This window comes from Mixophyes fleayi, chromosome 2 (assembly GCF_038048845.1).
Source record: "Mixophyes fleayi isolate aMixFle1 chromosome 2, aMixFle1.hap1, whole genome shotgun sequence".
Classification (NCBI taxonomy): Eukaryota; Metazoa; Chordata; class Amphibia; order Anura; family Limnodynastidae; genus Mixophyes; species Mixophyes fleayi.
The window spans coordinates 244,126,350-244,154,141 of record NC_134403.1 but is presented as its reverse complement, the minus strand read 5'-3'; the positions used below and the strand labels follow the sequence as shown (position 1 = coordinate 244,154,141).

At 39.3% G+C, this 27,792-nt stretch overlaps 1 protein-coding gene across 1 annotated transcript in view; it reads left to right on the top strand.

Annotated features, from left to right (window-relative positions):
- SYNRG (synergin gamma) overlaps positions 1 to 17,426 on the top strand; it is a 95,330-nt gene extending 77,904 nt beyond the window's left edge. The window contains exons 13-18 of the mRNA XM_075195722.1: positions 287 to 444; positions 1,382 to 1,435; positions 2,596 to 2,692; positions 9,785 to 9,933; positions 12,528 to 12,638; positions 16,459 to 17,426. Coding sequence (XP_075051823.1) covers positions 287 to 444; positions 1,382 to 1,435; positions 2,596 to 2,692; positions 9,785 to 9,933; positions 12,528 to 12,638; positions 16,459 to 16,590 — 701 coding nt within the window. The 3' untranslated portion in view covers positions 16,591 to 17,426. The remainder of the gene's footprint in view (positions 1 to 286; positions 445 to 1,381; positions 1,436 to 2,595; positions 2,693 to 9,784; positions 9,934 to 12,527; positions 12,639 to 16,458) is intronic.
- Positions 17,427 to 27,792: the final 10,366 nt, after the last annotated feature.

Sequence of the window (27,792 nt, the reverse complement as noted above, 5' to 3'; positions counted from 1 at the left end):
TGGACAACTGCACAGTTTCTCTCGGTTTTCATGTGCTCTATAGACTTCTAAATATATAATATCATCATCGTAATCATCTGCTTTATATAGCGCCACTAATTCCGCAGCGCTGTACAGAGAACTCACTCACATCAGTCTCTAGCCCAATAGTGATTATAATATGTCAATAAATGTACTTTTTTACATATGTAATTTAAATGAAGGCAACAACCCATGTTTTTACTTAGGAGATAATTTGTTGGCTGTCTTTAGTACTGCCTTAAACTTTTGTGACATGTTTCCACAGGATCTCATAAGAGAAGCCTTAGCCTTGGAGATAAAGAAATCAACAGAATGCCACCTGCTATAGAGCAAGTGTTCAGAGACCGATCGAACACCGTTACAGAGAAGCCCACCTTACCTGTAATAAGGGACAAGTACAAAGATCTCACAGGGGAAGTAGAGGTGAGATTGGAAGATATTTACTTATTTAGCAGATGATGTGCGTCATTTTGCATAGATTCTTGTACAGGATTCTGACTGGGTCATGCCATTCCCTGCAGTGTCTAGCTTGTTTGGTTTCCATTTTCTACGTAACGTAAACAAGTAGTCCTAAGAGATTATAGTAGTCCTTTAATTTGTGCAGTGCCCATTCAAATTATATCTTGTTTTCTTTCATAAGACTCTGAATTTTCAAAGTCTCACTGTTCTGTCTTTTATTGAAATTGTTCACCAGATAATAACTTTTGAGTGGGCACATCATTTGAAAGAGGGGGCTATTCTCTTTCAGTTGAAGGGTTTTCTTAGTTACTTGAAGCCAGCATGGGCATTACAAACCCTTAGTTCATCCTGGACTCCCCAATGTTTCTGTAGTGTTGTATTGTATGGTGATTTACATGTGAGGAGACAGCAGAATGACGACCTATCTCTGCTGCATCCTCGCTTGGGGATATGTAATTACTTTAAAAGTACACTAAAGAAGTTCAATGTGCATGTGCAGGAAGAGTTCCACTCCTCCTTAGCGCTGAATAATTTAAATATCACAACAACACACAATACCACTATCGTGATACAGAATTGTCAGTGGCTATCTGAGGGCTGTGATCAGGAATTGTTTTTAGCCAAGTGATCCTTATACACAATGATTAAGTTCACATTTCTCCTCTTTACTGTTCGCTAAAAGATCTGTGCTAACTGGGTATAATAACTGGTAATTGTAGTTTACATGCTGCAATAAAGTAAGTAAGGCTAGTGATAAATATAAAATTAAGGTACACTGAGTGGGTGGTAATGGGAGGAAATACTATTTCTGTAGATAACCTATTTAAGGTTTAAAAATAGAACTTATACTTATCACCGTCTCATGTGATTTAAGTCTAATTATTTGTTACTTTATTACTAGGAGAGTGAAAGGTATGCATATGAATGGCAACGTTGTTTGGAAAGTGCACTTCAAGTAAGTATATGAACTTACACGTCTAAAACAATGAGAAAAAAGCATAGAGAGTATGTTGAGATGTTCTGGATAAATTTGCTTAACAAATGTGTATTCTTTGCAGCAGAATATTGTACATAAGGTGTAGACTGTTGTCTTTGCAGTGCACATGTCAGAATGTCACAGCTAATCCCTTTTCACTGCAGTATAATGGCTCATCAGAACCAGCTAAGCAAGTAAAATGTACTTTGCATACATCCTTGGCTTTTAGATTACGTGCACATGGACATTTTTCAGCTGATTTTTAAAAAGCGCTCAAGACACATCCACAAATAAAATTTCTTTAAATGCATGTGTTAAGTCTGGCTTGCAGATTTCGTTAGGGGGGTGGAGATAGAGCTATGCAACATTCTTTTGTTTTGAAATAAAGATATTTTTTTTTATCCGTACACTTACAGTACTGAACTTACATGTGTAAATGAGTAAGAAGGCACTAGGCCTTTTGTATATGGCTTAGTTAGACCACATATCGAGAGATCACTTTTAGGAGACGTATGTATTTCAGATCTCGAAATAAAAGTTCCCTGCAAAAGCGATAACCAGCCCCAGCTTATGCCATGCTGGGCTCGTCACTGTAAACGAGGTGATCTGTAGTGTGAAATTCCCCTGTCATTGTGAAACCAGCCCCAACCTAGTCTGCATGAGGGGGAAGACAGAAGATTACCTAGGAATTTAAGAGTCTAATAAAGACGTAAAGGTTTTGTTTTTCCACTTAGATACTATTGTGGAACTACATATTCCAGTGGGCCCTGGAATCCATGTGCATGGTGATTCTTGTAATTCTAAGATATTTAAGATATGTGTAGTTTAAAATACATAAGTTAGGTCAGTATTTTGCGGCTGCAGAATTGCAGTCAACTCTACATCAGGCCCTTTGTGTGCAAAATATATATTTTTTTTTTCACTTTGAATCACTGCCATTGTACTTTGAGTGCACATTTTGAATAATATATAACATGTACTATGATATAGTGTGTTACTTCATTGGTAATGCTGAATGATTGTGCAAAATAAAGGACGATTTATCTAGTTTCAAGTTACAATGTTGTCACCTTAATTCTTTAATTTCTGGACATTCAATTGCATGCAATGATAAACCTGTCCTATTGTTCATAATTTAGGTCATTAAAAAAGCTAATGATGCTCTTAATGGAATTAGCAGTTCATCTGTCTGCACTGAAGTTATCCAGTCAGCTCACGGGATGGAATATTTGTTAGGTATGGATTCATTCATAGTCTGCTATGTCAATAAATATGTATGAACCAATGTCACGAATTTCTACGGTTGTACAGGTAACGCTTTTCAATGAATTTCAATAAACATTAATAAACATCAAAACAGAAAATAGTTCATGACCGGCGGTATCGCGCTCCTTCTGATCTGGTTAACATCAAAAAGATAATTGGTCTACTAATGTGGGCAATGAAGTTTATATATAAATATGTGAGAATGTTTAATATATTGAAAAACTATGGGTTCCTTATGAAGAAAAGGTATGTCATAAAGTTCAGGTTATAGCATGTAAACACATTCTCTAATACATGGCTGGACAAATACTAATTGCTATAGTAAACAAAATGGCCAAACGGGCACAGCTGGAGGATGGGGCAAAGCGACACGCTGGTACAAACAAACACACGGATATTCCCTTTGTCATTTATTCAATGGAATATGTTTTACCCATACAAGCTCTTTTTACCAGAACATCCTATGCTTGATGATACAACATTATCACGTGATGTTTTGGTTATGCTTAGTATGTGGTTGTCTGCATTTGGCTTAGACACCTCGCTGAGAGGGAACAATACTTTTGTTGATTTCTCATATATTATAGGGATATGGCCTGTAATTACTAGAAAACAGTATTTACCTTACATAGCATATCCAAATTTATTGGGTTTTGCATACAATATAGGAATTTCCATCAGTTAACATGGACTTCATTACTCCTGATAGTCTCATATGCCATGAAATGGCAAAAAGATACACAGCACTAATAGGAGCATTTATACTCAAATGCAAAATATTCTTTTTCCTCTTCAATCTTCCATGTCAGCCATTACAATTCGTAAGGTCCCTTCTAGTTTTGGTAAAGACAAGTTAAATAAAAAAGTCCCCAGACAGTATATGTCTGCTGCTACTCTTCCCATACGTCTCTTCCTGCCTCTAGAACTAGGTAGGGCAGGTATTATTTATTTTGCCTGTAATGCAGGGGCTTACTTACTTTGTGGTGCCGGCGATATACTATCCGTGGAGGACTGAGGTCCGCTAACCAGGGACCGCAATCTACCACCTCTAGGAGCAGATTTGGAGTGGAAAAAAAAATTCACCATTTCCCCAGATGTTAGTGTTATGTGCATCTGCATGCGGCGTAATATGTGATAAGGACCCTAAATGAAAGACCAGGCAAACAGAGGACTTTAAACTACTTTTAACGTTACTTGTCCGGCTGCTTTACAGTGAAGATAGTAGTCTTCTCCTGTCAGGAACATCTTGGACATGAGCCAGAGTCCAACTCCAAAAAGCCAAAGGTCACCTGCTCTAAGTAAGCCCTAAGTTTGGTGTGTTTTATTCCTGCGTCAATCTTGGAAGTAGCTGTCAGTAATAGCCTTTTAGAGCCTGTGGAAGGGAAGAAGGAGAACAAAGTACAGTAATATAGAGTTTGTGGAGCCTGTCATAAGTCTTCAACCAAATCTGAAGGGGTCTGTTGTGTAATATATAGTTCTCAGGCTAAGGATAATTAGTCCGCCCCCTGAACAGTTTAAGGAACTTATATCTAAGGTTAAGGAATCTTTTGTGACAAGGAAAATCTGGGTGCTATGCAAGGCAGAAAAAGAACATGGTGTCGGATGAAGGAATAGTCAGAGGACTCAACAATCTCTATTGCCAGGATTAGTCCCCATTAATACTGGTGAGGGGCAGAATATCACAATATGCAGAAAAATGGGCACATTCTATCACAGATGGGTTTTAGACATTGTAAGTAATGGATACAAGATAGAGTTCCATTAGTATTCCAGGGGAAACTTTTGTCCAATGCAAGACTCCATCAATACAAGCAGTGTTGGAAGCTTTACACAACAGTCTGCACACTTTAAAATAAAGGCTAGAGCAATTTATCTTGTTCCTGATGATTAGCAGAGTACAGGATTTTATTCCAGAATCTTCCTCGTCATGAAATTATGAGGAGCCTTTTGCACGGTTCTGGATTTGAAGAGACTCCACATGTATATTATCTCTGTACAGACACTTTCACATGAAATCTATGAATTATATCCACATTGCCTTCAGCGAAGGGATTTTCTCATGTCCACTGACCTTCAGGATGACTATACTCATATTCTGGTTGCAGTTCATTGCATGACAATTTTTCAGGTCATGGGTCAGTACTTTCTGTTCACCTGCCTGCCCTTTGGTAAAAGTTCTCAGCGATTTTTGCCAGGCCAAAGTGTTAGTTGCTCTGGTGGCAGAATTAAGAATGTGAGCGGCCACGATAGGGCCTTATTTGGACAACATCCTTGTGAAGGAGAATTTGGAGCACATTATCAACTGCAGGAAAGCTTAAATGATGGCCTTTCTGCGAGAACATGGCTGGACTGTGAACAGGACAAAAAGTCATCTCGACTCATCACAATAAATAGTTTCTGGGGGTCCGGATAAGCACCATACAAAACAAGGTATCTCTCTATCAGTAGAAATGTGTATCAAGATCCATTCCCTGGCACCTCAATTAGACTTTTCACCAAACAATGATAAGGAAAGGATTTTGATTGTTGGGATTGTTTTACTCCACCTTATGGATCATTAGCTGGGCAGTGTAACACATTGATCTCCGGCTAGAAATTCTAACCCAGTCTAACGAACAGTCTGTCTATGAAACAGATTTCTCTGAATCATGCCATCACACTCCCACCAGCTGAGACACTTCCTGGTGGTTCTTAAAGGCCAAAGAAGTGTTACTTTTTTTTAGAGTCTGAGTGGATAATACTATGATAAGGCACAAAGTCTTTACTCTAATTTAACAGTTTCTCTATATTATCACATTTCTAATTCACATTGGCTGTCTTGAAATGGAGAATAACTTATTATTATTATTATCATTTATTTGTTAGGCGCCACAAGGTTTCCGCAGCGCCGCACATAGTACAAACAGTAGACTATACAGGGTATAACAGTACAGAACAATAAACAAAAGTACCAATACTTCAGAAACTCCAGGCAGGCAGATGCAATAGACACGGAGCAGAAGAACGGGTAAGGAGACAGGAGGGAAGAGGGCCCTGCTCAAGTGAGCTTACATCCTAAGGGAGGGTTAAACAGACCAGGCACAAGAGGAGCCAGTTGAGGGAATGGGAGAGAAAGGAGAATGAGTGGAGGAGATGGGGGTTAAGTGGATGGTTGGTAGGCTTTGAGAAAGAGGTGAGTTTTGAGTGCACGTTTGAAGGAGCACAGAGTAGGAGAGAGGCGGATGGAGCGAGGGAGGTCATTCCAGTGAAGGGGGGCTGCACGGGAAAAGTCCTGGATTCTGGAATGGGAAGAGGTGATCAGAGTGGAGGAGAGGCGGCGGTCATTGGCCGAGCGCAGGGAGCGGGTGGGAGTGTGAATGGAGAGGAGGTTAGAGATATAAGGAGCAGTAGAGTGGAAGAGAGCCTTGTAAGTGGTGGTGAGGAGTTTGAAAAGAATTCTGTAGGGGAAGGGGAGCCAGTGTAGGGCAAGGCAGAGAGGGGAGGCAGAGGAGGAGCGGCGTGAGAGGTAGATGAGTCTTGTGGCCGCATTGAGTATAGAGCGGAGGGGGGAGAGACGGGAGTGGGGGAGGCCGGTGAGGAGGAGGTTGCAGTAATCCAGGCGGGAGATGATAAGTGCGTGTATGATGGTTTTGGTGGCCTCCTGATAGAGAAAGGGGACGGATGCGGGCGATGTTGCGTAGTTGGAAGCGACAGGCTTTGGCAAGAGAATGAATGTGGGGGGCAAAAGAGAGAGAGGAGTCAAGGGTGACACCCAAGCAGCGGAGTTGGGTGACAGAAGAGATGGTAGTGTTGTTAACGACAATGGAGAGGTCATGGTGGGATGGGAGGCTGGGAGGAGGAAAGACAATGAGTTCAGTTTTGGAAATGTTGATTTTGAGAAAGCGCTCCGACATCCAGGAGGAGATGGCGGAGAGGCAGTCAGATACCTGAGCTAGGAGGGTGGAGGAAAGATCAGGTGAAGAGATGTAAAGTTGAATGTCATCAGCATAAAGGTGATACTGAAGGCCAAAGGAGGAGATGAGAGCACCAAGGGAGGAAGTATAGAGCGAAAAGAGTAGAGGGCCGAGAACGGAGCCCTGTGGGACTCCTACAGCGAGAGGGTAGGGGGAGGAGGAAGAACCAGACATGGATACAGAGAAGGAGCGGTTAGCGAGGTATGAGGTGAACCAGGCGTGGACAGAACCAGAGAGGCCGAGAGAGAGAAGAGTTTGCAGCAGGAGGGGGTAATCCACGGTGTCAAAGGCTGCGGAAAGGTCAAGGAGGATGAGTAGGGAGAAATGACCCTTGGATTTGGCCGATAGGAGATCAAACATATATCAACATTGTTTAAAAAAATGTAGTGACATTGTAAGTTTCACAGTCAACTTAATTTTGCTTGACCTTTCTTATTGACCCTTCTTAAACAAAGACACAGAGTACACTTATCACTAAAAATACATCAGATCATGTCATTTAACATGTACAAGCCGACTTCTGAAAAGAACAGAATTAGACACACTTATGTACCTAATTAAAATAGAAGTATAATGTATTGCTTACGTGATGCAATATTATCCATTAACAGTCAATATTGTGTCAAACAGATTGCCTTCCACATCAAGTCACAACAGACTCCAGTGTCGCAGGCTGGGGAGCTCGCCTTCTGAAATGGCTAGCAAAAGGGACATGGTCACAAAATGAGAAAATACTTCATGTAATAAATATCTTCGAAATGAGAGCAGTGCGGAATGCGATAAAGCACTTTTATCTTATATAGGTCATATCAGATCATATAGGTCCTTGGTTTATCAATGTTGTTTAGTACGTTGGAGAGTTATAATACAATAAAACTAAAATAAATGCTATAATAGAACATCCTCCAAAAATGTAAATGCATAATGAATTAAAAATATTAATTTAATGCACATTTCAGAGAGTAGTGTATGAAAAACTGATAAGACTTGTTTTATATGTATGTGACCTTCATATAATATAATAGGCATTTTAAGGCTACGTACACACTACAGGGAAATTCAAACAATAAGAGATTTACCAACGGCAGGGGGGGGGGGGAGGGGGGAGGGAAGTCACAATCAGCATACCAATTCATGTGTACACACTATACCTGTGGTACACGATTACCTGCCAGCCTGTTTCATTACACACAGTAAATACCGGACTGCCTGTCATATTGGCCTTTGTAGCACGTTCACTGGATATTCCCGGCAGTGTGCACTTGCTGGTGGGAAGCCTAATCACTGGAGGACTGGCAAGCTCTGTCATAAGTTCTACCATATCATTTCACAAAACAAATCATTGTAATTATCACTCTGTAAAGACTACATTCCCAGACAACTAGAAGAATAAATATAATGTGCGCACCATGGGAAATGTGCTGGCCATATGACTGGGGCAGAAGAAGCACAGCTTGCTGGGCACAGTGCACTGTCACCTGGTGAGCCTGGCACTATTGGATATCCTTATCCTGGTGATCAGTATCCATATAGAACTCTACAACTTTATCTGGTTCCACTACCCTTGGGTGTTCGAGGACGCAGTGTGCATGAGTTGCTATTTCCTACATGATATTTTCTCCTATGCCACTGTGCTGAACATTGCTAAGGTGATCAGGTCTAGAATGAGGACCAAGGAGAGAGCCTGTCATGGATTTTATCCTAAGTATTTGCCCTGCGCATGGCTTTTTATCATGGGGGTGAGATACCAGAACATAACCCCAGAAGGAGAGTTTGATCGATCTTCACTGTCTAGAACTGTTCCGTCAGTCCCATGAACAGGTGAAGCTGTTAATCTGTCTTCACCCTCTGATTGGAGGATGAAGCTGTCAGTCTTCACCTTCCTGCAGAAGAAAACCTGGAACCACTTTCGCTGTCAAACATAAGTCCAATGCTGCTAAATTATTGTTGCAATTCTGCAGTGTGTATACACACTGCAGAATTGGATCGATATAATTCCGTCATTGAAAGATTTCCGTCAACTATTTTGTGTGCTTTAGAATGATAATAGTTCATTGTTGCAGGGTACACACTACTGTGATATCAGGATATTGGCCCGATAGTCGGTTTTAGAAAACACAGTATTGTGTCCCCAACCTAAGGTGTACATACTTTTGCACCAGTTTTGTTTTTTTTTTGTGTAGATTGTATTGGCAATATTAGTTTTACCTATATTTATTTAGCATTACTCTGTATTGTGCAGAACACATTGGTTAATCTGCAACTGATTATATTTATTCTTGTAGGCATTCTTATTCATCTTATCTAAGAATAGTATTTATTATTTGCATCGGCTCTTTGTATCATATCTGCAATAGAACATTTATTTTTCATTTGTTTTGTTTTTAAGAAGTTTAAAGGTCTCGGCTTAGTTCTGAGCTTGGGCTGGAAGCATAGAATCTATATCTTGTCTATCAAACATTGGAATAGCATCACTTTACATTGTCCTAAGAGTAACTTGAATACTAATTTCCATTTTAATATTTTAAGGAATACAATTAAATTATACATCTTTGGTATGGAGTGAATAAAAGCTACATTGTGATATCAAGTAACATAAAAGTGGTGTAAGCAGGATGTGTAAATTGACCCTAAAATGGGGGTAAATGAACTCTATGCCCCATCAACAAAAAAAAATCTGCATTAACTCTTGGCTTTCTACCACTCAATATAGAATGAATTTACTACCTCCACCTTCTGTTTACTCCACTTTTATAGAACCCCCTCCTGTGTAGTGGTTCAGGTCACCAAACTAGGACTGTGTGTGTGTGTGTGTATGTATGTGTATGTGTGTATATATATATATATATATATATATATATATATATATATATATATATATATATATATATATATATATATTATGTATGTATATATAAAAAATTATGTTGGTATAATACTATCGATCCCAAATGACAGCTCTACATGTTGAGAACTTGACACCATGCCTACTACTATAATCATAAAAAACAGGCATAGCCAATTCTCAATGGTCCAATTACGTGTGCTTGTTCATCTAGTGTAAAGCTTTTAGCCCCCCTGGTTAAATGTATTATTTTCATTTCTGCAGGTGTGATTGAGGTATACAGAGTCACCAAGCGAGTACAATTGGGTATAAAATCCACAGCTGTATGCAGTGAGAAACTGCAGTTGTTACTGAAAGAAATTGACAAGCTCTGGAACAACTTAATAGGATTCATGTCCCTAGCTGCCCTAATGGTAAGTTTGTGGAGGTTTCCTATAATGACTAATATATTGCTAGTTATATTTTGTGAAAATAAAGTCTGACAATACTCTCTTCTAGCAGTAGGGACACCTAACATGTTTGGTAATCACAGGATTGCATCCATAAATGGAATATGACGTTGTATAATAGTAGTAAAAATTATATATTTTGCAATTGCTACCACAGTAGCAGCACATCTGAATCCCCGTTGGTAGTGAAATAAATAGAACAATAGTCTGTAAATGAAAATAACCATATATATTTCCCTTTTTGTGTTTACAAGGAATTTACAAATAGTAAGACTTGCATGGGTTAGTGCATCTATTTATATATATATATAGATATAATTTTTAATAGTTATGTTAATAGTTTTAATAGTTATGCTCATACACAAATCTATCCTTTTGAGTGAGGAATCTTCAGGTCTGCCCATCATCATCATCATCACACAAAAAAAAAATGTTCAGGCACCCATCAATTTGTCCAAACAAAGCGGCTCACCCAACTCGCCTATAAACTGCTCCATATACCTGCTCCACCACACAATTATTACCTCCCAGCAAACAGATGTAGCCTGGAAAACAGACTTAAGGAGCACACTTGGAAAAAAAACTTGGACAAAATCTGCACCAGACTTTGCTTAGCGTAGCTATAAAAGAATACCCTATAAAATCCTGGTACCTGGTCCTTAAACTCCTACACAAACTTTATCCTGCATCATCCAATCAATGCTGGAGAGAATGTGGCCAAGTAGGCAGATTTGTTCACATTTCGTGATCCTGCCCGAAAATCTGTTCATTCTGAAACTTCATAAAATCACTCATTACCAAAGTCAGAGGACAAACCCTTAGGTTGTTGCTCACCAACCTGCTCCCCCATACCACATATAGATACATCCCTAGGCAAACTCGTATTACACATATGCTCTGCAGCAAAATACCAAGTATGCTTGCAGCTGGGAAAAAATAACCCCACACACCCTCCCTCCAAATGTTGTCAATCGTATCTGGTTTGTCTCTGTCATTTTGGAAGTTGGTTATGTATTCTAATTCAAAGTTTAATACAAATCTTGAATGTTATAATAATGCCCCATCTCCAGGCATGTTGTGAGTCATTACTGGTAGGTGCACTCCTTTACTCGGTCTTGCCCCCGCTACAATCTTCCTTCTCAGTACACTGCACTGATCCCTGTAGAGCAGTGTTTCTCAACTCCATTCCTCAGGACCCCTAACAGTGCATGTTTTCCATATCTCCTTGCCTAAGCACAGGTGTATTCATTACTGACTGACACATTCTAACAGATCCACAGGTGGTATAATTATTTCCCTTGTCACCTGGAAAGCATGCACTGTTAGGGGTCCTGAGGACTGGAGTTGAGAAACACTGCTGTAGAGCATAATCACAAAGACCAGGTATTACTTACTGATTTACTTGATTGTTAAACGTCTGTATATTGGTTATTTGCAACTGTAGTGTAAGTAGCACCTGTAATTCCATCAGTTGCATTTTACTATGCCAGTCATTGTATCTCAGTGTTTATCCTGCATTTTATTCTGTTTATGACTGACTGTGTATTTGAAAACAAAATGTAACAAAAAATATGTTCAGACCCTATCGTTGATTACACATATAAAGCATGATGGATTACTTACAGAACAGCAGAATAATGTATTATACGAATACATTTTTAATTACGTTTGTTACTTTTCCTCTAGTACACATTTTTTTTTATATACATCTCTAAAGTTTATTTAATGAGTCCAAAATGTTCATGTATGAACAAGCTCATGTATCATACAATATAACTGATGTCTCTCACTACAATATATAATTACATTAATCAGTTACCAAAATTTGGATCCACCCCCTTCCCCGGGAAAAAAAAAATATTGAAATATTGAGACCTAAAAGTGTGCTACATGCTTCTTAATATAGGCTGGTGTCATATAGTTACAAAAATTGTTACAAGCTTTTTTTTTTTTTTTGCTATTCATATTATTACCTTTCTCAAACTGTTATAGTTGTGCAAAACCACAAATATGAATATATATTGTTGAGACCTGTTTAAGGAAAACTATAAGGGGCATATTCAATTGTTGGCGAAAACGCCAAGAATATCGCGGTGTGCGCACTATTACCGTCATTACTAATGAGTGCGCGTAAATACCGTTATTACAGTAGTTTTCTTGCTGGATTTCAGCTCGCAGCTCACTTACTATTACCGTAATAACGGTAATCGTTTTAACGCCGCAGGGTTTCAAAGCAATTGAATATGCCCCATAGAGTGATTTTGACTCAACCTTACAGACTTTCTACATCGGAGGTGTCCAAATTCAGTTCGTTTTCAGAATTTCTTTACTCATGCAAAGGTGAGTTAATCTGTTGGAATGGGTCAGTAATTATCACACCTGTTTCTACAGACAGGAACCCAAAAACATGACCTGTTAGCCCTTGAAAACTATTTTTTGGACACCTCTGTTCTACATGTAATAAATATATATATATATATATATATCCTTTATACCAAATTGAAAGCTAAGTTTTAGAATGTTATACACAGTTCTGATTGTACATATTTTTTTTACAGCCTGATGAAAGCGCACTGGATTTTGCTTCTTGTATGCTACGACCAGGAATAAAAAATGCTCAAGAACTAGCATGCGGTGTGTGCTTGCTAAATGTAGACTCCAGAAGCAAGGTATGCAAAAAAAGAAAAATATGTTAGCCTGGCTCAGAAGAGCTGAAATTAATTGATTGAAAAATTCCAAATCTCACCGTTCTGATTGCCAATATTTGTGAGGGTTGCTGCGTGATAATATAATCAGCACAGGTTTCACTGCCTAACTACTTACTGTACAAATACTGTATTTCATAACCAACATAATAACAGGGAGTGTGCTGGACTTATACCAAGTTCTCAGTTTGAAACAAAAATTGCAGGGAACCAGTAACCATCATGTGTACTGGGAGTTTGCAGATGCTATACTGCAAACAGATGTTCACAAATAGAACATGTGGAGGGAAAGATGTCCAACATCCTATTCTTTTGATTATAAGCATGAAATTATACGAAGTCGTGCAATAATAATTAAGATACAATAAAGCCTTGTTGCAATGGCCACTACGGTGTAAGCTTGTCAAATGGCGACTTATCACTTATTTTAAATTGTGCAGGTATAGGGGTCCCTTATATTCTAATAGCTGCTTCAGGCATATTTAGGTATAAAGTTTATGCCCTGTGGCTGAAATCTTCTAATCGTTAATTATGCAATCCACCTGGGTCAGTATACTGACTGTGAGCCATTATCTGTTACAAAGTTTCTGGCTTAAAACAGCATGACCTACAGAAAATTGTGATTAGAGCAGTGGTTCCCAAACTTTTGCAGTTCGCGGCACCCTTAGAGTCTCCATAATTATTTCAAGGCACCCCTCCAAAATAATTACTGAGCAGTCCTGTTTAAGAAGTAGTTGGGTCAAAAAAATGTAATAAGTATTTAGGTCAGAACAGAAATACTTATTTAGTTGTATGCAAAAATGCCCCTCTGCATCCAGACACTCTGCCCCCCTCTCCTCTGCATCCAGACACTCTGCCCCCCTCTCCTCTGCATCCAGACACTCTGCCCCCCTCTCCTCTGCATCCAGACACTCTGCCCCCCTCTCCTCTGCATCCAGACACTCTGCCCCCCTCTCCTCTGCATCCAGACACGCTGCCCCCCTCTCCTCTGCATCCAGACACGCTGCCCCCCTCTCCTCTGCATCCAGACACGCTGCCCCCCTCTCCTCTGCATCCAGACACGCTGCCCCCCTCTCCTCTGCATCCAGACACGCTGCCCCCCTCTCCTCTGCATCCAGACACGCTGCCCCCCTCTCCTCTGCATCCAGACACGCTGCCCCCCTCTCCTCTGCATCCAGACACGCTGCCCCCCTCTCCTCTGCATCCAGACACGCTGCCCCCCTCTCCTCTGCATCCAGACACGCTGCCCCCCTCTCCTCTGCATCCAGACACGCTGCCCCCCTCTCCTCTGCATCCAGACACGCTGCCCCCCTCTCCTCTGCATCCAGACACGCTGCCCCCCTCTCCCCTGCATCCAGACACGCTGCCCCCCTCTCCCCTGCATCCAGACACGCTGCCCCCCTCTCCCCTGCATCCAGACACGCTGCCCCCCTCTCCCCTGCATCCAGACACGCTGCCCCCCTCTCCCCTGCATCCAGACACGCTGCCCCCCTCCTCTGCCGCAGCCAGCCAGAGAAAAAACAGACAAAACAAAAACTTACCAATCCGCGCGGCGCCGGGACCCAGCATTCTCCCCCCTCCCTCACATTCAGTGACAAGCTGCGGGAGAGAGGAGGATGCTGGGTCCCAACGCCGCGCGGATTAGTAAGTTTTTGTTTTGTCTGTTTTCTTTCTCTGGCTTGCCCGCGGCACCCCTGGGAGCCGCGGCGCACACTTTGGGAACCGCTCGATTAGAGGGATACTACTCTAATAGGCTAAACATAGAACCACGAAAATCTAAGTAGCATAAAGCCACTGCAAGATTATTTAAAGTAAACAATATAAACCTAAGATGAGACTTCCAAAGTAAATGAATGAAAGAATGTACTAGTAGTATTTTTACATTTGGTTCATATAATTGTCTTATAGAGATAAAAATTTAACTAATTCACTGGTTGTATAGTAGGTGTGAGTTTAGCATATTTAACCAAGTTAAACTTTCTTGGTAACAGGTAATCTTTGTAGCAACCTCTAGGATTTATGGCATGTCTTATCGGCCTATAATGGTCATTTAGGAATGTGTAAGGCTAGGTACACACTGTAGATAACACGTTGGTCGGAAAATTCTGCAATCATCAACATCATCAGTTATTTAAATAGCGCCACTATATAAATGAACATTGTTTTTTTACACTACACTGACAAAGGTTTCTAATTAAAATGGCAGACATATGCTGTGCGCAATAATGCAATAGACACCTGCTATTGCTTTACCGCTAGAAGCACAAAATTACCAAATGATTGACGTGCGAACACCGCACCACGTGGGACTGGTATAGGCATCAGAACTTACCATACACGCCCCCAAAGGAGTCGCAGCTCGAGTACCAACCGGCAGTTGCTTGTGGATCAATCAGAAACTTATACACTCTACATGATCGTTGAGCGGATTGGTCGAAAAATATTAAACAGTACGACCAACCAAATGAGCAGATAATTGACACTTTGGAACGACTTTCGACCATTGTGTCACTATACACACTAACTTGACTTCCAACTGAATGGTCGAATGCCAGCTGATTTGGCCTATTATTGGATGAAAATACTCCAGTGTGTACTCTGCCTAAATCTGCAGAGCATGTCTATTTGCATAAATGTGTTTAATCATCTGCCTAGCACATTCATAGGTGCACATCCTGATGATTGAAACTGCTCCCAGAAAATCAGCCAGTGTTTTATTTTGTAGGATTGTGGGTCCAGCTGGAAATTGGAAGTCCTACCTGCAACCACTTTAGGACCACCCTTTCACTAATTTAAACATTTTAGTTCTTCTCCTAAAATACCTTTTGTGGTAGCATAATTTAAGAGAATGGGGTCATTAGGACTGCCTTTATTACATATGTCCTTTTCATGTGTTTTAATTATATTGGTTGCAGTTCACCTAAAAATGTTTTCTGTAAAAATGCACTTGGAAAGTGCAAAAAGGTATCCTTTGATAACCCGCAAAAGTCAAGTCATTCAACATAAATATGTTGTACGGCCTTTGGCAGGGCAGGCAGGCAATACCTCCTTAACACCCTTTGATCTTCTTTACTTCTCGCTTGCAAAACATTATCTTGTTTTTGAAATGGTTTCATAAGTAGGAGCATGTATTTGCTTAGCTCACATTTAATAAAGAATGCTCCCGATCCATCTTTCTCCTCCCAGCAGATGATGCAAAATAGGAATATTTGCACAAAATAGGCTTGATGTCACAAAACAGCATTTGCATTGAGATTTTTCAATTTTGTATGTTCGTAAAATTACCTTTTTATGTGCCCCATATCCCCCTCCCTTTTGGCAATGCTAGTGAAGCTCTGTTTTCCAATAGTTATCATTCTGCTAGATAAATTATTTGTTTATTTGGGATGTTTACTCCTTTTCACTGTCTTCCCTTCTTTCTTTGATGAAAATTGTATATTTTGTGTTATGTAAATGCCTAAAAATAGAAAATAAGCCCAATGCACATAGTAGTATTCAACACTAATTCATCCTCTGTGATGCAGTTGCTTATCTCTAAATAACTGCTACACAAGTTACATGGTACTATTTATTTTATCCTTGAAACCATCCATTAAGGACTGAAGTTTTGCTGTATGGTATGTACATGCCTGGCAGCACATGGATGTTTATTAACTCGCATAGCTAAATAATGTTTTTTTGTTTTTGTAGTAACCAAAAGTAATCATTAGTCTTTAACAGAGTATACGTACAAATATGTCCCTTTCATTTAACCAATGTTGTGATTTCTGCTTTGTTTTCACAGGCATTTAATTCAGATACTGATCATTTTAAACTTTCCTATGGAGGTCACCAGTACCATGCCAGTTGTGCAAATTTCTGGATTAACTGCGTTGAACCAAAACCTCCTGGACTTTTACTGCCCGATTTATTATAATTTATTGTGACTGTTTTAAGGGGATCTGCAACAAAATTTACTACCACAGGCTACTGTCAGAACCCTCTAGAAATTAAACCATTCCTCACGTATCTTAAAAAATACTGCTTCAAGTAGACAAGGAGGATTTATTTAAAATGATATGGCTAACTTGATATGCCCTTGCACTGCCATTTTTTTATGAGATGCATGCATTCCTTTTATTGCTTAACATCATCTAGTGTCGTAAAAATGTTACATTTTAAATTTACTGTATGTAAGCCCCTAGAATTCTATTGGTTGCTGAATAGTAGAATCCTGATATAAATAGTTACACCAGTTAAGAATGTTGAAAAGTGATATGGTGATTGTAAAAAAAGCAAATTGAACATTTTAAGCAGGTCTTTTCAAAGTTATGCCTTTTCTAATTTATATTTTAGTTTTACTGAGAATGTTATTAAACACTGTCTTGTCTTATTTAAATGAATCATAAATAATGGAAGAAAAATCAAAGTTTACGTGCTGAAAAGAAGTTCTTTTCAGTCTGTATGCAGTTTTGAAATTTATCTTAATTGCGGCACAATTTGTAAAAAAAATAAATAAAAATTCATCCATACTTCTTCATTAAACAAATCTTCAATGTAATGCTTTTAACCACATTATAGGCACTATGTTGTAGTTACTATCCTGAGCTGAAGAGATGGAACCTACTGCACAGCTATTTATTAAGTTAATCCTTTTATGTGCCTGCATATTTTAAATGTGTGAATGTGCATATATTGTGGCTAAAGTAAGAAATTGGTGCATAGAAACATTATCCATGCATTCTTAATGAAATTAAAAATATGTTCTGAGTTTGTGTGATTTTTTTTTTTTTTTGACCACTATTGTTCTGCATTTTATTATTTTTATTTGAAATCACTTCTGTAGGTGATAACCATGGGGGTTATGGATACAAAGTGCAAAATAAGGTTTGGTTCCACTGTGCTCTTCAATTTGCCTAGATTCCCCCAAAGGGCTTATGTGTGCAGAGCATATGGCAGTGTTTGCATATGCTGAGGGCAGGGGTTTGTTGCAGTTAACATACCTCCCAACTGTCCCGATATCATATATGTCCTAGAGGTAGTCACTTTTGTCGAAATCACAGGCATTTTGGAGGTAGGCCTGCACTCCCCATGACGAGCGAGTGCCAAATGTATTGAAGGACTTTATGGGTGGCCTAGTGCTATGGAAGCACTAGACACCTCTGGGGCATTGGCACACCCAGTGCTGCATGAGCAGACCCTAACGTGCCGCCATGGCCACATCACCTTTCAGAGAAGCGTGGCAGTGTCCTGACTTTTTGAAATGTTGAAGATGCAGTTTTGTAGAGCAGTGGAGAAATTATTTATTTTTGCAGAACATGATTAGTGAATTGAGGTAAAGGGGTGGAGAGGGTGCATTTTTAGCAGCATTCCTAGCTGTGTGATGCACTTCGGCAGAAAAGAACTATTCCAGGTGGAAAAAAACTCGCCCACAAATTTCAAAGATATATTAAAAAATAGTCACTCATTATTAATGTACATTGTTGAAACGAACACAGTATCAGGAATGTCAGCCCAGTTAAAAAAAAAAACCACACCTGGCCAGATCTCTCCTATTTGGCCCTTGTATGGGCACTTTTACTGCTCATATCTTGACTTCTGTTGCCAGCCCAGTAAATATATTGACTGACTGAGCTAGCTGTGTACTTAACGGCTTCAAAAGTATGTTCTCACAGGGTGTCATGAATATTTATATTGTCTACTATAATCTTTTTCCTTATAAATGTCAACGGTCACCATGAACTAATATTTTCAGTTCCAATAGTACATTTTTTATTGTGCATGCTAAATTTTCCAGTAAACTTATTCTTTATTTATAAATAACCTTTTTTTTTTTTTTTTTTCCTTGCATTTTCTGTCATTAAATGAACTATGCAAATATAAGAGAGGATATTAGTTACTCAGTAATTGGTGTAGAAAGAAAGATAAACCATACCAATACACGATGTGTAGAGGTTGAAAAAAAAAGGTAATTTTAGTTTGTTTAATTCGGTTTTATCAATTTGATGTATATATTGCGTCTTTCAATTAGGACTTTAAAGTCACAGCAAAGTATTTTTACATGTATGCTAATGAGGTATACCTTCCTTTGTACAGCGAATGTGCACTGTCAGTGGATATGCTCTATCATCCATGTGGGATTGGGGAGGGGGAATATAGATGATTGACAAAGCAGCAATTGCTATTGATGCCTCCTCCTGGAGGAATGCACTTCCTGATCACTTGATGGGCCGTCATATGACAGAAGTCAGGAGGGGCTAGTCAGAAACCGACCCAGGAGCAATTTGCGGTATCAGAAATCGGAATACAAAATGAGAAGATTAATAAAGAAAGGGGGGAATCGCTATTAAAATAAAAAAAATCAATAACAGTCCTTTGTATTAAGTTCCCAATAATGAATCAAAGATATTTTTTTTTTTGTGTTTAGATAAAAAAAAAAACAGCCATACTTATCTCTTTAAATAAAAGTTAGATAATAAAAACCAGAATTAACAGCACAACCAAAGTATTATCTTGTGTATTATAACCTCACTTTTACACTGCATGCAAATATCACCTGCTACATTAGGTGAATAGTGCTCACACCCAGGTGTAATGAATTCACATGTAACAATGACTTACACCAGTGGTTCTCAAACTGCACCGCGGCTCCTTGAGGTGCCGCGCAAGGGTTGATGGTAGGCAAGGTGGAGGAGTATTTGGTAATTATTTTGACTTAGAGTCGCCTTGAAAAAATGATGTAGACCCTAAGGGTGCCTCGAACGGAGAAAGTTTAGGATACACTGACTTGCGCTGATGTATCTTTAAGAGGCTAAACCAAGTTTTTTCTGAAGTATGGTTTCCCCTCAAAGAAAAAAAATATATATATATAATGGTGGGATATTGCTAGAAATCACTTATAAGTGATATGGATGTTTGCCAATTTTACATACACGTGAGCAAAGTGAAAGATCAACATATAGATAATATTTAGATTGAAGTCTTGATCCTTTTCTTAGTACTACTAATGTTCTTATATGTAGAAAAGGCTCGCCGAATGTACGTATAGAAATGAAACAAAAAATCCTTTTTAAAAATGAAAACCCTTTAATATATTCCACTTACAATATGACAATTTGCATATACATTTTCCTAGATAAAAACATGAAACCTCCTTTTTTTTTATGGTCGATTAATGTTCCTAACTGATGTACAATAATTGGGTTCTGGAAGCGCTCATGTACAGATTAACTATTCACCAGTGAGTGCAGCTGATGAGGGGCAATCAAACTCCCTTTAGATACCAAAAATGAAGAACAATGCACAGCGCTCAATCTCTGATCTTAGCACTAAGGTTAGAAATATTAACCAATATAATTGCTCAATATGCAAGGTATAGTGGTGAAAAGGGTTATCACATCCTTTTCACCACTGACAGTTTTCAATCAAGCCACATATAGCACTTTGCAGGTAACCTAGGAATACCTGGACATTCAATAATTTTGTCCCCTTAAGATAATGAAAAATAAAATTACGTTACTTTAAATTAATTTTGCTCCTTAATCATTAAATAATGATTGTCCCAATAATTTAAATGTCAGTGGTGTTTCCTCTTATGTTCTGAATGGCAAAATAGCTCAAACAGCATATTTGAACTATCAAGCCATTCTGAAGCAGGTATTAAAAAAAAACTGGCTTTTGGATGGTGGTTTTCACTCTGCCACATGTTGCCAGCCATTTTACATGTCAGCCTCAAACCGCCCTATAGTAAATGCAGCAGTTTGTTCCACTAAACCGCAGGCGATGTGATCTTAATAAATATAGCCCTTTCACTCATTCATCCCACTGCATGAAGGTAGTCGATCTGACACTTATCTGGAAAGACTTAAAGACTAATAAAGTTTTGGAACCAGATAGAACACATTTGTTTCAGGATTCTGACAATGATGTGGTTTGGGAAGAAGAATCCGAGCCTGAAGTCAAAAAAACAATATCCTTATTACTGTTGCCATCTCTATAAGCATGATTTGTTCTTTGATTTTTACATCTTATATTATTTTTTATGGACATTTCTTTAATGAGGATCTGATAGTTCTGGTAGTGGTTCTGAAGAAATTGAGGTTTATAGTGTAGAATCCTTTTCATTGGTTCAAGGTTCAGGATAGTTCAGCACAATGCAAGTCATAAGTCAGTTCAAATGATGTTTCTCCAAAGGTGGGGGCAACTCCCTCAAATAACTGTGTATGTGCTTTGCCTCATGGAACCGCCGGAAATCCAGTTTAAAATAATAACATATGCTGTACAGAATATTGTTGAGTATCATTCTCATACTAATCATAGCTAGCAATCGAAATATGCGACCGCCTCTCCGATGATACCAGATTTCTGCTGGTGAAATGTGCATTAATATAAGACCAAACAATACATTTCTTATGTATGTAACCATAAATATATTTAATGTCGGTTTACCATATTGTGATACATCTTTATCTAAGCTTTATATTAATAAGAAAAGAATGTCAATTGATAAGTTTATTTAAAGTGAACTATTTACAAGTATAAGTGTGAAAGGAAGTGTTTTTACTGTATTTTCCTATTCAATTGCATAATTAACCTTTTGTACGCTGTTACGTTCTAATTACAATCGCACAGGAAACTAACAACCGATATTTATTAATTTAAACAACTTCATCCAATTTTTTTACTTCGACAATAGTAAAAATGGATAATCAGAACTGTTTTTAATCCTTCATTCTACTCACAACTAATAACACATACAAAAATAACACATATAATGGTAGAATTAAAAGACAAGTAATTAGAGATAAACCTGAAGATTCTGGTGAAACACTGACAACTGAAATGTATATATGTCAATATTGTGATAATCCTCCTAGGTCCGAGTAAAGCTTGCTGCCCTAATCTTTGCAAGACTTTTCTACATTCTCCTCATTTGTTGGCTCTTTTATGTAATCAGTCTTTTTTTTTTTTTTTTTTTTAAATCTTCCTTTTTATTTTAAAACGTAATGGCTCCTACACATCCTCCTGCCATGATCTTATGTTATTTGCCTAGAGAAGTGGTGTCAGGCAATTATCACAATGGATTGTGACAGTGAATGCCATGTTTAGTCATCACTATCATCCATCAGTTACACCCTGGAGCAGGTGCAAACTTTACAGAAGGAGCTTACTTCTGCGCCCATCCAAATCGCCTGTCTATTTAGGAATGCCTTTACTGTACTTTGGCTATGGTCACCTGCCCCTTTTCTCTCCCATTTTGCCCTTAAACTCATACTCGGTAGTAAGTGTCATTTGCGTTTTGAAGAACACTGCACTTGTGTTCACTAGTGTATCCTTTCTGAGCATGCGCAAACCAATTTTACACAAAATACGGCACGTATCAGGATTTGCGCTTCTTGATGAATCGGACCCAGTGTGTCTATCTGAAACACAGGCAACAGCCATTTTCATGAATGTTACTGTATTAGAGGAAAGTAAGACCACTCACTTTCACAATGGCCAACAATGTTGTACCATACTGCAGACTAATTGCAGCTCATAAGCCACCAGATGGACAGCACTGATAAGTAATCCAGTTATGTAAAAGTCATAAGTAAAAAATCTGTCACTTCCAAGCTGGCTTTGCTCAATGACTAACAGAGATTACAGATTTCTTTGACCTGTTCTCTTCATCTGTATAGTTGCTGACTGAGCACTACAGTTTAGTTTAACTTAGATAGTTTGAAATGTCCTTCCCCCACAGCAAACAGATGGGGTGTCTGTCATGGCAAACAAAACCACTGATGGGAGTTTCCTCTTAAAGGGAAGGTGGGTGTGTCACCTGCCCATCAAACTAGGGCTGTAGGAGGAGTGTCATGTATAAAAGCTTGCTTGTTTCATTGTTCACAGAGACCAACGTTGGGGAAACTGGCTGGTCTTTAGAGAGCTGGTCTTTGTCTAGCTATCATTTAGGGTCTCATTAAAACTGCGTAAAAAGGAAGAAGTTGTTCGCGTGTGCTTCAGCAGTAGTGGGGCCCTGGCACTAAATATATATATATATATATATATATATATATATATATATATATATATATATATATATATATAAAACAAGACAGTGTGTACACGAGATGAGAGCGTGCACAATAGAGAGAAGAGCTTGCGCTAGAGAAGCAGGTGCGTGAGAGTGTGCATGAGAGAAGAGCGTTCACGAGAGGATAGATCACAGGGTAGACAAAGACATTACAAAATGAAGACCAGGCCGTATGACTCTGACTCTGTCGGCCATCTTAGTATAACCAGCATATTTCTCAATACAATCCGTATTAAACTCTACAACTAGCATTTAGCCATATTGATACTAAACTCCACCACAACAATACAATCTTTGTAAATATTACCTTGCTGCCATATTACCTAACAAAACTGAACTTATCCCATGTAACAATGTAAACCTCAGCAATATCCTAACATCCGCCCAATGACTATCCTGTACAAACCACATGCTATTTCACTTTCTGTACCAACTTCCAATATCACTTTCTAATCCAGTCCCATCTAAGATTTCTTCACTTGAGTAAGATTCTCTTCACTTTCCATACAAACTTTTCCAAATAAGATATCACAAATAATATATCTGTTATGATTCTGTTCCAAAATGAGATCCTTGCAATGACAGCCATGAAGTCAGAAGTATGATAAAAATATAAAAACTATTTATTGCAACGGGAACACAAGCCAGCTAATGCAAGGTAAACACAGACCAGGTAAGACTTGGTAAATAAGCAAACATCCGGGCAGGGCCGGATTTACCCCTAGGCACATGCCTAGGGGCTCTCCCCCGACTCACGGCACCCAACCACGACAAGCGACTCGTGCGGGCGGGGGTTGCTTTAGCTTAGCTAGGTCACTGTCATTACAGGGTCATGTGGTAGCGATCACATGGTACACAGTGTTCGGCGGGCTGCTGGATCTCTATGGTAGTCAGTGTGCAGGAGCTAAAGCATTTCTGTCTGTTCCTGGAGTTACAGATAAAGGTAAGAAGAAGGGGTACTGTGATGGAGAGCTAGTGTGTCTGAGATTGAAGCTGCAGTGTAAGAGGGGGGCATGTGTGAAACTGCTGGGCACAGAGAGAGAGCATGTGTGAAGGTGCTTGGCACAGAGAGGGGGCATGTGTGAAGGTGCTGGCCAGAGAGGGGGGGCATGTGTGAAGGTGCTGAGCACAGAGAAGGGGCTGTGTGAAGGTGCTGGGCACAGAGAGGGGGCACGTGTGAAGGCAGAGCCGTAACTTAGAATTCTAGTGCCCTGGGCGAGAAAGACAAATGCCGCCCCCCTAGCCCTCAATTTTAACCAAATTAACCTAAAATATTCGTAAATTGCGCCCCCCTTTAGCGTTGCGCCCTGGGCGGTCGCCCCTGTCGTACAGCCCTAGTTACGGCCCTGTGTGAAGGTGCTGGGCACAGAGAGGGGGCATGTGTGAAGGTGCTGGGCACAGAGAGGGGGCATGTGTGATGAGAGGGACAATAATGAGGGGCCGCATAGTGATGCAGGAGGAGCAGCGTGATGTGCAGCGGCACATAGCTTACCCTTCTACTTAACTATAGGAGTATATGCTATGCTAAAATATAGTGCTATGGATTGTTTTAGGGGGAGGGCCTCCAAACCAATATCTTGCCTAGGGCCCCATGAGGTCTTAATCCGGCTCTGCATCCAGGTGTGGCAGGATAACAAGTAATTGGCAATGAAAACAACACAGCAAGTACAGGTAACTTATTTGAACAAAGATTAACAGCAAGGCCAGGAATTCACAGGAACTGTAAATTTGCAGTATGTCCAAGCGTAACACAGATTAACATCCTGGTGACTGGCTACAGGTGAGTAGTAAGTGGTCACTGCACAGCAGGTACAGGCAAGATCAAGGATTGCACAGGAACAGAATGTAGCAATGCAGGTCGTCCAAGGGAAAAACAAAAAAAATGAACTGCAAGGTACCTTGTGGGAAGCAGGCATAAATAATCAGGTGTTTTTAATTACCACACAGGTGTGGTAATTAAAAAGGAGCAGAAGATTAACTCTTACCAGTGAGGGGATAATGTTCAAAGGTAGAACAGTAGCACCTCTGGTGGCATAGAGGTACTGCAGCCAGACACAAAACAAGGGCAGAGACTTAACACAGAGTCCTAACAATACCATGGTATTCATATTAACTTACAATGGCAGTCATATTGCACATTGCTGCCATGTTACACTAAACTGCATTAATCATTTTTCTATAGTTACAGTGTTATACAATCAAATCACTTACTATTCACTTTCTAAAACAACCATGTTAATCTTCCAAATCACTTTCTAAGTACACTAATAATATCACATACAAATCAACTAAAAACTAACACCACACAATTACCTATGTAACATGTTACAACAATTAGTTTTAACTACTTAGCCTTATTGTAAAAACTCAATGGGTCTGATTCCATGTAATATATATAGCAGGAAGGATGGAGAGATATTTTTTAGTGACTTCATCTCAGCACCAAAAATGACCAGAATTCCTGTGTCTGTTAGTGAGTTCACCCCAAAGGTGGGCAGAGTCTCAGTACAGGATACCTTTTGACATGTTAATTAAGCGATTGACCTAAGCAGCTCCAATTTTGACTACAGAAAATCAGATTTCTGAAGGCGGGGGAGTTGTGTACAGCTTTGCTGGCCCCTTTGTGGATCTGTGATATCTTATACCCAGGTGTGCGCTATTGCCGCACCGATAATACTGTGCAGGTACAGTTCGTGTCTGAAAATGCAGTGGCCATAAAGTAATTAGCTACTGCAAATGTGCCAATCATCGCGCAACATTAGTTACATGAGTTATATTTTTTATATTTATATACTGTATGTGATACTGATTTTTAACTTACTGTTTTTTGTGATTAAAATACATTTTATTATATATCAATATAATTCTATGGTGGTATTTTTATCTTAGATAGCATCTATTTTGCGCTTTCTGGAAATCCCCCGTTTTGTAATCGGACGCCAGGGCATCGCTAGTATTGGAGACAGTACCAGACTACAAACATACTGGTACTTATAAGTGATCCTGTACTACAGAAATGATTACTAAGAACTTGTCAACAGAGTGAGTACTCCTACCTTTTTTGCATGCATTTTATTGGACTTTTTTATTTTTATATATATTATATACAGACATTTCCCACCCACTCTTTTTTTCAAGTGAGGAAGTATATGGGAGACTTATTTTAACGAAATTGGTTTGAAATTCTCTACCAAGATTGTTTTATTTACATTTTGTCTAGATTTTATGCATTTATTTTATTTAAATACGTATTTTAATGATATATATTAGCCATTTGGAGATTTTGAGATTCTATTGCAATTTTTATATTAGGGAGGTCAGTAGACCTGGTTAAATATGTTTATTGTCCTTGCATTTATATTTATTATATGATTCATTTATTTACACAATATATGCTACATATGTGCCGTGAGACCTATTTGCTTTATCTATCATTGGTATTGCAATGGGTTTTTGTGAATATATAACATAAGGTTTGTATAAGCCAGCGCAAAATATCTACGCCTAACGTTGGGTGCAGGATTACTGTTGTTTAGAAATGTACTTATTTAGTATATTGTTGATAGCAATTTCCCCCTGAAGAACCTCTTTAAGCATTTGACCTTTAAATAATGTTTAAAAGCTTTAGAAATTTTGTGCATTACTACATTTGCAGGGTAGAGGATCGCTGTATCCACTACTGATTTACCTTCTATCTAAAACCCAAGTTAGGCATATTAGTGCCCTAAGTGGCCAGCAAAGCATAATACCACTAAACTACCATTTTGGTTTGTTTTTGTTTTTGTAAAAAGCAACAAAAAACTTTTACTGCAGTTGTTAGAATATCACTGCTACAGATTAAAATGGTATTATCTGATCCACATCTGTCCCCCTGATCCTGGTGAATAAAAGAATCACACTGGGGGTTATCATCTAGTTAATTAGGTTTTTTACAGGTATTTATAGTCACAAACTATGAACATGGGGTTGTCAAGCGCCGTTTCCGCACTGACACTTGGTGCAGGAGATGGACGACTGCACCTTCCAAGCAACCACGTCCTGCTGCCTAGCAGCGGGACGCTATCTCTGCTCACCTATCTGCAGCCAGCATGTCTTACCGCCAAAATCTCCCTAACCCTATCAGGAGGCACCTTAGGGTATATAAGGCAGCCTCTGACACATGTCTAGTCCCAGAGTATTTGGTCTTCAGCCTTGCTCCAGCGTTTGTTCCTGTGTTGCTGTTATTTGGATTCTGAGCCCGGCTTGTTCCTGACTTCTCCTTGGTTCTTGATTCTTGCTTAGACTGATATTTGGTATTGACCGGCTTCCTGACCATTCTCCTGCTTCTGATTTGGCTATATCCGTTCCTCTGGTTTTCACCCGGCTTGCTGACTACTCTTCCATCCTGCATCCTGGTGGGCTCTCACCGCTGTCTCAACTGTTACCTCGCCAGCTGACTGATACCGAGGGCCGCGACCTGCACGTCCCTTGCAGCGAAGTCCATACCTCCTTGCGGGGGTTCCTGGTGAAAACCAGGGGCGTGTTAGACTCCGCGCCTCAGTACACAGTAGCGCCAACTGCTAGCAGGTATCATCAGTTCCACCTAGTGATTCTGACAGGGGTTTTCCGTGATTCTAATTAACCATGTTACATACAATTGTTTGGTTTTATACTTAGTCCTTATGTAGTATTGGAACAGTTCTGATGGCATATATCAGATCTTGTATAACCTTACACATGTGGGAATTTCCATTTCTCATTTCTGAGTGGCATATTCCATTGTGCATTATGATCCACATTTATCCTTATCAAATAAAGCAATACCAATATCCTGGGGTTTCATTGATTCTAATGATACATGGAAACAAACACCTTCAAAACAATGGCATGGGAAGTTACTAAATCTATATTGTCCCGCCCATTTCCAGATTACCCAAAATCTGATCAAGGGGCTGCAATACATACCTGTGACCACTGGACAGCTTTCCTGTTACTTTTGTTAGTTCTTCCCTCCCAATATACCATTATAACATTATCTGTATATACCTGGGTTTTTATAAAGAGTAAGATTTTGAATACCATCTCTCT